The 12,344-nt window shown below is 35.7% G+C and overlaps 1 protein-coding gene and 1 long non-coding RNA gene across 3 annotated transcripts in view; one reads left to right on the top strand and one right to left on the bottom strand.

The window, feature by feature from the left end:
- LOC124286291 overlaps positions 1-6,554 on the bottom strand; it is a 19,619-nt gene extending 13,065 nt beyond the window's left edge. The window contains exons 1-2 of the long non-coding RNA XR_006901003.1: positions 6,332-6,554; positions 5,964-5,969 (exon numbers count right to left, since the gene is read on the bottom strand). This is a non-coding gene — a long non-coding RNA (uncharacterized LOC124286291). The remainder of the gene's footprint in view (positions 1-5,963; positions 5,970-6,331) is intronic.
- LOC124286289 (FK506-binding protein 2-like) overlaps positions 1-12,344 on the top strand; it is a 17,725-nt gene extending 5,381 nt beyond the window's left edge. For both annotated transcript variants that reach the window (XM_046722643.1, XM_046722642.1), the window contains 5 exons: positions 1,719-1,781; positions 3,412-3,505; positions 5,995-6,028; positions 7,009-7,079; positions 12,098-12,344. In XM_046722643.1, the coding sequence (XP_046578599.1) occupies positions 1,719-1,781; positions 3,412-3,505; positions 5,995-6,028; positions 7,009-7,079; positions 12,098-12,300 (465 nt within the window). In that variant the 3' untranslated portion in view covers positions 12,301-12,344. The remainder of the gene's footprint in view (positions 1-1,718; positions 1,782-3,411; positions 3,506-5,994; positions 6,029-7,008; positions 7,080-12,097) is intronic.

Genomic DNA, 12,344 nt, shown 5'->3' with positions numbered 1-12,344 from the left:
ATAATTAATGGAATATGTCATACGTATACATATGTATGTATGATATTTATGAAAAAATTTCATTAAATCCTAAATGTGGTTAAGCAGTAGTTTAATCATGTAGAATGCTATTCCCAATTATTTTTCGTTCCAGATTTTTTTCTTTGTTATATCCTTTGTTTCTTCTGACAAAGCCCAACCTTTCACAAATATTCCCACGTCCAAATGTAATTAATTCAAGTACCCTATTCCCAAATATGTGATATATAAGAATGCTGTTGCAATATTTCAACTTCTAAGAGACCGAAACTATCATCCTCAGATCCAGCCAACATGCTTTGAAATAAGATCCAGGTCACAATCATGGGTCAGGTCAGGGCAAGCTAATGATTTCCTTATGTTACATGTGAATACCTAAAGTTTACTGTTCTGCTTTAGTATGTCATTTGTGCATAACATAAACAATTTTTGGATGTTAGTGGTGAAATTGAATCTTCATACCTCAGTGTACATTACATGAGTAGTACTGATATGAGATGCAGTGTGTAGCCTGTCCTGTATTGGTTCATGGTTTCGGTATTTCCCTTAAGATTCCATGGGCAAATTGGGCAAAAATTATTACATTGTTCAAAATTGTGATCTTTTTTGTAAGTTTTTATTTCCTGGATTTAATGTCAATTTAGCTTTGCATTCAGTGCAATAATGTAAAAGTAAGGATGCTGCCTGTGCCACATAATAGATTGGGCTGTTGTCAGGGATAAACATACAAGTTAGGGATAGTTCATTATTCATTCATTCATTCATTCATTCATTCATTCATTCATTCATTCATTCATTCATTCATTCATTCATTCATTCATTCATTCATTCATTCATTCATTTATTCATTCATATTTTATATTTTATTTATTTTGTTGGGGAGAAAAGAGGAAATGATGATTTTTATTTATTTTATTTTATTTTATTTTTTTATTTTATTTATTTTATTTATTTTTTTGGGGGAGGAGAAAAGAGGAAATCACCAATTTTGTTCTGGGGAGCTAGGGGCTCATCAATTTTGTACACACGTGCACTGGGGGGGGGGCATCAAGTTTGTACATAAAAATATGTGTAAAACTATGCTTAGAAATTATGGGAAGGGGAGGGGGTAATTGATTTTGTATATGACATGCAGGGGGGTCACTTATTTTGTACATAAAGTTTAGGGGTGAGGGGGCATTCACATTGTACATGCTTCTCCATAAATATCATCATCAACCCCCCTAGCCATTTCTTATGAACAGTCCCTTACCTCTACAAAGCCTTAACATTACTTGTAGCTATGGTAACAATCAATCCTTTTATGTTCTAGTTGGGGATTGTATACTGAAATTTGTTGAGTACTTGGTGCTGAATATCAGCCTTTGAACAGGTCTAGATAAATCCCTGGTTCCTGTCCTAATATGAAACCAATCCTTAACATCATTTTGCAATTTCCAAATGTCACCAAACTGATACAAATCAGCATTTTGGGCTCATATATTCGAGTGAAGTATCATAGATGACATGCATTAATATTGTGGGTTATAAACTATGACATTAGATGTGGAGTAATCTTCGTTTTTCTTTTATTACATGTAAAACAATTAAAAATAACAGTGCATAGTTATGTGCAGACAGTTTCAGCCAGATGAGCTATACATCTCATGGCTCCATACCTGATGTACTTGTGTAATGAGTGTAATATTCTGTTTGTCTAGAGGATGCCAGAGGACTGTCCCCAGGTGGCAGGAGATGGAGACCAAGTGACAGTACATTACACTGTAAGTCTGCCATTTGATTGGTCCACGGTCACATGTTTTTTGTGGTGGACGCTTAGGAACGATGTGCTACATATTTTGTTCCTTGTTGCAGTATTGAACTTGAGGATTAATCAGCTTGCTAATCACTTCACAATACAATATTACATATCAAATATAGTTGCGAGCAAGCATGTTCTATCTCGCCTATTGTGTCTGTCACATATCTGATGAAAGTAGTAATAGTTTTAGTTGATATGAATCATATCATTGCTAGTCGAATGCTCTTTGACTGGAAGGTCTTTAAGTTTCGATACATTCACCACAAAACCTTTTTTCTCAGATTAAAAAATATCACTTGGGTATCATGAATCTCAAAACAGAAGAACCCTATATTCAAACAGCTATCTTAATTACCTGTAACAATCATGAAGAAGATATGTACCAAACAGTGATACTTTTCACATGCACTGTAGAACAGAAACTGATCTGCTAACGTTTGAGATACATACAGCTAACTTTCATTGTGTTCTCTAAAGAACCGATGAAGATAGCAACTAAAGTGTGGAAAATATAATTTCACTTGTACCTCTGTTGTCTTTGGACATACATTACTGCAATCGGTAGTTATAATCGACACTAATAGCTCACTTGTACAGGTACATTTTGGTCGAAATCGGACAGTTGGTTTTAGAGTTACGGGTGTTTGAATTGTATTTGAGGGCTAGAAATCGTCCAAAACGGAGCCAGAACACGTTTTGGACAGGCGAGCGGATCTTCCAAATACAGCCCCCGGGGTCGCAGGGGGTGATGTACCTATTAAGAAGTTCTGGAGAAGAAATAGTTCCCTCTTTAAAAGGCGGTATCTCAGTTGTTCTTCGGTCTACGGTCAAAACAATTAGTGTTCTGGAATCACCAAGACTTCATCTATCATACTTTTTGTGCAGAATTTGTACAATGGTCACTTGACATCAGGTATGTCTAGAGCTGATGGTTCGAGGTCAGCACATTTTGGGAGCAAACTAGTCAGAAAACTGCTGCAAAACATGGCCAAAAACTGAAAACAAAATTAACTGCCAAACGGTACATTTTAGTGACTTGTTGGGAATTTGACTGTGCATCTGTACAAGAGATTTGGAAGAGTTGGAACAATTAGTTCTTGAGATATTTGCTGTCAAGCTTTGAACTTTTGGAATAAATTTTGAATTATCTCCCCTTTGCTATTGGGCCCAGAGCCTAGAGATTTTTAAGGGAATATCTTCACCTCGGTGGGCATCTGTGTGATTTTTTGTAAGTGATTCAGAGCATTGATTTAGGAGGTATGTTTTGTACAAAAATCGGTGGAATGATAAATAATAATAATAAAAATCCGAATGATTACAATAGGTCTCCTGCCTAGAGGCAAGGAGCCCTTATTAAGCCCCAATGTGAAGGATCCTCTGTCATTACCATGTTTAAAAGTTAAAATTGTGGAGGTCCCAAAATTCATTTACACTGGTAGAAAATCTCAAGGAACTGTTTAAGTAGTTTAATCATCAAATCAATAATTTATTTGTCTATCCAATTTTGGTAAAAAGAAAAGATAGACTGTGGCCTATGATACATCTGTCAAACATATATTTGTCTAGTTTGATTATTTGTATTTGAATTTTAGGGCTACCTAGAATCTGGAGCAGTGTTTGATTCATCTGTCCAACAGAAAAGAGATCCAATAGCATTTGTCCTGGGGAGCCATCAGGTTATTCCAGGTCTGTAAGAGCGATGTGACTGAAATTGTGACAAAGGTGACAGTGTACTAACCATATGTGTCTCAATAGTAAGATACACATCTCAATATTAACAATATACATCTCAGTGGTAACGGTACATGTGTCAACAGTAACTAAATATCTTTAGAGTAATAATACATGCATCAATAATAGCCGAACACATCTCAATAGTAGCAATACACATCTCAATAGTAGCGATACACATCTCAATAGTAGCGATACACATCTCAATAGTAGCAATACACATCTCAATAGTAGCAATACACATCTCAATAGTAGCGATACACATCTCAATAGTAGCATACACATCTCAATAGTAGCAATACACATCTCAATAGTAGCAATACACATCTCAATAGTAGCAATACATATCTCAATAGCAGTGGTATACATCTCAATAGCAGTGGTACACTTCTCAATAGCAGCGATACACTGCTCAATAGTAGCAATACACATCTCAATGGTAGCAATACATATCTCAGTAGTGGTACACATCTCAATAGTAGCAAAACACATCTCAATAGTAGCAATACACATCTCAATAGCAGTGGTACACATCTCAATAGTAGCAATACATGTCTCAATAGTAGTGGTACACTTCTCAATAGCACTGGTACACATCTCAATAGCAGCGATACACATCTCAATAGTAGCAATACACATCTCAATAGTAGCAATATACATCTCAATAGTAGTGATACACATCTCAATAGTAGCAATACACATCTCAATAGTAGCAATACACATCTCAATAGTAGCAATACATGTCTCAATAGTAGCAATACACATCTCAATAGTAGCAATACACGCAATAGTCTCAATAGTAGCAACACATACACATCTCAATAGTAGCAATACACATCTCAATAGTAGCAATACATGTCTCAATAGTAGCAATACACATCTCAATAGTAGCAATACACATCTCAATAGTAGCATACACATCTCAATAGTAGCAATACACATCTCAATAGTAGTGATACACGTCTCAATAGTAGCAATACACATCTCAATAGTAGCGATACACATCTCAATAGTAGCAATACACATCTCAATAGCAGTGGTACACTTCTCAATAGCAGTGGTACACTTCTCAATAGCAGTGGTACACATCTCAATAGTAGCGATACACATCTCAATAGTAGCAATACACATCTCAATAGCAGCGATACACATCTCAATAGTAGCAATACATGTCTCAATAGTAGCGATACACATCTCAATAGTAGCAATACATGTCTCAATAGTAGTGGTACACATCTCAATAGTAGTGATACACATCTCAATAGTAGCAATACACATCTCAATAGTAGCAATACATGTCTCAATAGTAGCAATACACGTCTCAATAGTAGTAATACACATCTCAATAGTAGCGATACACATCTCAATAGTAGCGATACACATCTCAATAGTAGCAATACACGTCTTTATAGTAGTGGTACACATCTCAATAGTAGCAATTCATGTCTCAATAGTAGTGGTACACATCTCAATAGTAGCAATACACATCTCAACAGTAGTGGTACACATCTCAATAGTAGCAATACACATCTCAATAGTAGCAATACATGTCTCAATAGTAGTGGTACACATCTCAATAGTAGCGATACACATCTCAATAGTAGCAATACATGTCTCAATAGTAGTGATACATGTCTCAATAGTAGTGATACATATCTCAATAGTAGCAATACACATCTCAATAGTAGCAATACATATCTCAATAGTAGCAATACATGTCTCAATAGTAGTGATACATATCTCAATAGTATCGATACACATCTCAATAGTATCAATACACGTCTCAATAGTAGCAATACACATCTCAATAGTAGCAATACACATCTTAATGGTAGTGGTACACATCTCAATAGTAGCAATACACATCTCAATAGTAACAATACACATCTCAATAGTAGCAATACACATCTCAATAGTAGTGGTACACATCTCAATAGTAGCAATACACATCTCAATAGTAGCAATACACATCTCAATAGTAGCAATACACATCTCAATAGTAGCAATACATGTCTCAATAGTAGCAATACATATCTCAATAGTAGCGATACACATCTCAATAGTAGCGATACACATCTCAATAGTAGCAATACACATCTCAATGGTAGCGATACACATCTCAATAGTAGCAATACACATCTCAATAGTAGCAATACACATCTCAATAGTAGCAATACACATCTCAATAGTAGCAATACACATCAATACACATCTCAATAGTAGCAATACATATCTCAATAGAGACAAAACATATCTTAACAGTAAATGTACCTGTCTCTTTGGTAAAAATTAGAATTACATTGGTTGCGACAACTTAATAAGGTAAGGAAATGAAAAATCAACACCTGCCATGCTAGAAGACATTCAATTAACATTTGCAGTGTCTAGATGTCCTACCTTCTGATTGTTACACACCCATCTGCAGTGTTATTTGTATGTTTCAGGCTGGGAAGAAGGACTTCAAGGGATGTGTGTTGGGTTTGTATTTCACTGGAATATTTCTTGTATAAATAACCTTACAGGCAATGCACGTCTTAAGCCCTTCTGTCCCCCCTCCCCCCCCCCTCTCCTGTGTTTCTGCTCTTCTGGGCCCTGATCCACAAAGTGTTCATAGCGCTACGACATTTGTAAGCGTTTGATAAACTATAAAGTTACGAACAGGTTGTAACGTTACAGAACGCTTTGTGGATCGGGGCCCCTCTCGTTAGGATTAATGGTAATAATTGTTTTAGCCATGGTCCTAAATGTTTATATCAATTTTGAGTAATTGTATGTGAAAACATTACATATAGGCTTAAATATGTGTATTCTCAGTGTATATACCTTAACAGATGTAATGTAATGGTTGTGTTTGTTCCTAATGACAGTTTGACCAAACAGTACAGTTATGACATAGATTAGCCCACATTCTAGTCACCAAAAGACTTTTTTTTTTTTTCTTTTTTAAAATAATATTTGGGTAGTACTTGGGATGGAGATTCATTGGACAAAATGGATATAGAGTTTGGAACTGGAGATTATATGGACAATCCTACAGTAACCTTGGTATCTGGGATTTATGTTGAAGAAAATTGCTCAGCAGAGAAATAATCTCAAAATAAAATATTGTTTCACACTTCTTTCAATGTAGAAAATTGCTTGTTTTGAAGCAATGACCTGTTTAACGTGCATGTTAAGCCTGAAGTGAGTCAACATTTGTATGTACACATCGTAACTCGATGTTTTACTAAACATATTACGTGTTTGGGGACTGTGGAATTTATTTTGACCAGACAGCTCATTTAATGCCATTAGCATAAGACATAGGAGCCAAACATTGGGATTGAAAAATCCACTGTGACTTAAAAAGGATACTCATATCTGAGTGATCTTGGACTGTTTTAAGATTTTATTATTAATGTTTTAGGAATCTGAAGCTGGTATATGCAATGTTTTTATTGGCTTTTTGCTTGTTCCAGTGAGAAGAGGAAATTAGTCATACCACCAAATCTGGCTTATGGGCCCAAGGGTCATCCACCTGTCATACCACGTGAGGACTTGATTCCTTTTGTTGTTAGAGTGAGTGAGTGAGTATGGTTTTACGCCACTTTTAACAATATTCAAGCAATTTCACGGCGGGACACCAGGAATGGGCTTCACACATTGTACCCATATGGGGATTCGAACCTTGGTCTTCAGTGTGACAAGCAAACGCTTTAACCACTAGGCTACCCTGGCGCATCTCTTGTTGTTTAGGTATAGGTTGGTTACAAACAGAAATGGTACATGTGATAGGATTGGCATGTTATGTGTACTACTCAAAACAAGTTAAGGCAAACCCATTTTTAATATGACTAAAGTAAATCTGTCTTGGCATGAAAGATTCTGACACTAGTCCTGAGGACCAAGTAAACTTTATTTCACTCACCCTCAGAATTTGTAGCTATTCCTGCTTGAACTTGTTTACATTTTCTATCAGATTTATTCCTTACCATATTGTAGCAAATTTGAGTAGTTGAAACTTTGTTCTGTCTTAACCCTTCTAATAGAACCAGTCAGTAAAGACTACCATTTTGATTGCCCTTAAGACAATTTGGCTTAGAGACCAGCATGAATTTCAAAGGCTGCTGTATGGAACTCCATTCAACGTATTTAGAGTATAAAAAGCTCAATACTTCTCATTATAAGGAGCTTTATTTGATCTTCAAATTGAATAAGAATCCCTTAGGTACAATTATCCACAATAATTTTTATGCCATATGACAAACACATGTACACCATTTTGGCTGTATAATTTGCACTTGAGTGCATGCTATTAGTAAAATATATGTCGTCATATGATGACATCACATTCTAGCAGTGGGTATATAGAGGATACTAAGCGACCTTCCATGTAATACCATTTTTATCCCCCGCCGCGCGTTTAGCTCGAAACGGGGGAAATAGTATTAGGCTCCGTCCGTCCATACGTTAGGTACATCCGTACGTACATACGAATTGGAATATCTTAAGAACCGTTTTCTAGATTTTTTTCATATTAGGTACCTAGGTTCATCACAGTATAAGAAAGGTCCAAGTCAGGTTTGGTGACCTTGACCTTCATTTCAAGGTCACAAGGGGACTTTCACGTTTTACCTGCATGTTAAGCTATCTCAAGAACCGTTCACTGGATTTCTTCATATTCAATACAAAGCTTTGTCTAGGGAAGGCGCAGGGCCCAGTCAATTTTGGTGACCATCACATAATTTTCAAGGTCACAGCGACACTTTGAAGATTTCAGCATGTTAACCTGAATTGTCAGCAAGATATTTCAAGAATGGTTCACTGGGTTTTCTTCAGACTTTCAAGACTTCCCTTAAATGTTTTTCAATAAGCAATTTCTTTAGTACTATTTTTGCATATTTCATACACTATGACATTCACCTTAGTGACAATGCTTGTTATTATACCAGTTAATGATTTGGTATCAATAGAGCAAAAGCCAGTTGAATAAAAATGGTATTTCATGGAAGCAAGTTTAGTATTCTGTTTATTACTCTAGAAACATAAACTGACAGAAACTGCCTACAGTGTGATGACTCTCATATCAATTTTCCGCGAGTCAAGCAAGGTCTTATACCACAGCGACAGAGGCATTAGCATTGTAACATCATAACTGTAACCATTATGAAGTCACATGTCTAGCAGTATTACACTAGTGTAATATTGCCATAAAAATATACTATTCACACTTTGTTAAGGATCAAATCATGGATTCAACAGAAAACTATGATGTGGGGTCAAATTGGATTTAAATATCTAAGCTTATTGTAAGCATGGTTCCTAGGTTTCAGTATGTCATTTCATCTTGTGTATCCCATACCTGCTATGGACAGGTGTTGTGTACTTGTCAATGACTCGTTCCATGATTTCAAAATGGTTGATTGGTGCCATGAAAACCAGTTTTATGGTTACTCATGTATCAAGTGCATAAGGTTAGATTAAAGTGACTGGGATTACCATATTATTATTCATCCAGTTTTAAATGGATACAATTTCAAATTATGAATCTAGGTTTAAGTAAAGTTGTGAATTTTTGTGATCCTTAGCAAAGTGTGAATAGTATATTACACTGCAGTATCTTCCACAAGTGAGTAATAACATGTTTTATGATATAACAGTATGTCACACAGAATAACAGACGTTGCATAGCTGACCAGAGCTTTAATTATGAGAGAATTATTTCAAGAATAACAGACTTTGATAGCTGACATAGCTGTTATTACAAGAGAATTTTCTCAAGCCTACCAAAAGAGATTATAGTACTGTCGGAAATGCTAGAAAAATGCTTTTTAGCCTTAATATCTTTATAAAGGTGATACATGTACTATGTTGTCAATATATCAACTCGTCTATTGTCTACCTAATTTTTATTTCAACCAATTTAACATTCCCATGCATTTAAAGGGCAGTTTACAGGAGAGAATTTGGTACCAAAACAGCAACTTAAGATTTTTTCAGAGTTCAACAACAGAAATCTGAAATAGTCTTTACATTTATGCTAATAATACAGGTGGTGTAAAAATATGAATTAACGTTTTTCCTAAACAAATAAATGTTGAATGTTTGTGTTACTTTACTTAATTATCATTTCTTTATTGAAGAAATATTAATATAAATGTTAAGTCTTGATAAATAAGTTTCCCGTCATGCATGCACATCTTTATCACAGCGTCCACTGTGGCCAACGATTTGCAGTCTATTGTTGCAAAGGTTTATAGGTTTTTTCTGCTTAAAAGACAGAGGTAAACCTTTCATTAGTTTAGAAAGGGTTTATTACAGAACTTGTAGAGCTGTTGGCATGTCTTACCAACAAGTTTACAATATTGTAAACAAATCAGACAAGAGAGGGAGCGTCTCAAATGCAAAACCGGGACGTAAAACCATCCTTGACAACTTTGACAAGGGAGTGCTTAGACGGGCGGTCTACAAACTTTATGAGAAGAAAAATATATATATTCTAAAGAAGCTACACCAGTGACTTCGTTAAATCTTTGGCCAATGTTCACAACTAGATTAAACTGACCGTATTACATCCATATTTTGCAATGAAATATACTGTTGACATGCAAAACATTTATTAAAACGTTGCACATTTCTACAATCAATCGATCGAAGATAACACAAGTGATAGGATTCTTTCCAATGTACAGTAATTCAGTATGTTTAATTCAAAACAAATACACATACACAAATGATCCCTTACATAACCGATCATTATACTATCGCATACACATATTCAACATTTTGCAGAAAAAACATCTATTGAGATGACCCCTCGCCCGAGCGTGTGCTCAGGTGTCAATTTCACCTGTCGATACCGTGCATGCTGATGACGTAACACAGGCAGTTAATGTTTGTATCAAATAACGTCCCACTACTCCTTATTTTTCTAAGTTTTTGGTATTTTCATCAGTAAAATCACATTTTAGAGCATGTCTCAAAATTTATTCCCTCGGTCTACATTAGGTAGATGTTTCTTGAAGTGATATTTGTTATTTATGTAACTGTAATACCTATGAATTTTTAAATGAAAGTCAAAAAGCATTTTTCTAGCATTTCCGACAGTACTTTAGTTGTTTATTTCTTTCAGCCATATTAAAAGTTTTCCTTTTGCCTACTGTCCTAGGTATTGAGATATGTGTGCATTATGTGCTGTTGTGATGATGATGTGTGCTGATGATGCCAAGTCAGATATGTTAAAACTCTCATTTGTTTTATTATCCCCCGCAACGCATTTTGCGGAGTTATTAAAATGGACTTTTCCGGAGCAGAACTCTAAAACCATTCAATATTTCTTCACTAAACTTGGCACATAGATAGATCTGGTGGTGTACTGGTGCCTTTTGGTTGTTTTGGAATTCTGAATAAAACATTTTTGGCGTTTCCATGGCAACAAGTTCGACTTAGAATGAAATTAGTGGTAGTGCTCGTTTCCGGGAGCAGAATTCTAAAACCGTTCACTATTTCTTCACCAAACTTGGCACATACATAGATCTGGTGGTGTACTGGTGCCTTTTGGTAGTTTTGGAATTGTGAATAAAATATGTTTAGCGTTTCCATGGCAACAAGTTTGACTTAGCCTGAAATTGGTGGTAGTGCTCTTTTGCGGAGCAGAATTCTAAAACCGTTCACTATTTCTTCACCAAACTTGGCACATACATAGATCTGGTGGTGTACTGGTGCCTTTTGGTAGTTTTGGAATTCTGAATAAAATATTTTTGGCATTTCCATGGCAACAAGTTTGACTAAAACAGAAATTAGTGGTAGTGCACTTTTCTGGAGCCGAACTCTAAAACCGTTCAATGCTTGTTCACCAAACTTGGGACATACATAGATCTGGTGGTGTACTGGTGCCTTTTGGTAGTTTTGGATTTCTGAATAAAATATTTTTGGCATTACCATGGAAACAAGTTTGACATAGACTGAAATTAGTGATAGTGCTCCTTTCTGGAACAGAACTTTAAAAACCTTTCAATACTCTCCTTCCACTTTTCTATATACACACCTAAATATGTGACATAATCATAACTCGTAGACATAATCATGAAGAGTATTTTGCCATTGCGGGGGATATTGATGACTTTGTCTTCTTGTTTTTCCTACTATGCACTTGAAGAAAATTGACTACGTAATTATTCAAAACCACACATTGTAAGCTTATTTATGGTCAGGCAGTGATTATTAAAACCAGTTGCTTTATATGTCCAATATGGAATGTCATTAGTGTATAAGGGTACGTGTGTCTGTGTTGAGAAAACATGTTCTTTTTTCTCCATCATTGTCAGCGGTGGGGTAGCCTAGTGGTGAAAGTGTTTGCTTGTCACACTGAAGACCCGGGTTCGATTCCCCACATGAGTATAATGTGTGGAGCATATTTCTGGCGTTTTCCACCGTGATATTGCTGGAATATTGCTAAAAGCGGCGTAAAACTAAACTCACTCATTCCATAATTGTATTACTTTCATGACCAAAATGTGAAATAGTATTATCTATTATCCTCGAAATATCCTGTATTCTTTATTCCAGCTGATGCCACTCTGACCTTCGAGACTGAGCTAATAAGTCTGAAGAAGAAGTCCGCAGATGAGTCCATTCTGAAAACACTCCAGTTCTTGGCAATGCCAGCTCTGGTGGTTTATGTTCTGTATTACCTCTATGACAAGTACAAGAAGGAGACCGCACAAAATACGTCTAAAAGTGACAAACCTAAAGGAAAGAAGAGGAGGTGATGTTTTTTTAACAAAAATAAAATGTGTATTTTTATACATTTTAA

Source organism: Haliotis rubra, unplaced genomic scaffold, assembly GCF_003918875.1.
Source record: "Haliotis rubra isolate DU_JTF1 unplaced genomic scaffold, ASM391887v1 Scf38, whole genome shotgun sequence".
Classification (NCBI taxonomy): domain Eukaryota; kingdom Metazoa; phylum Mollusca; class Gastropoda; order Lepetellida; family Haliotidae; genus Haliotis; species Haliotis rubra.
This window is presented reverse-complemented; position numbering and strand designations above follow the sequence as displayed.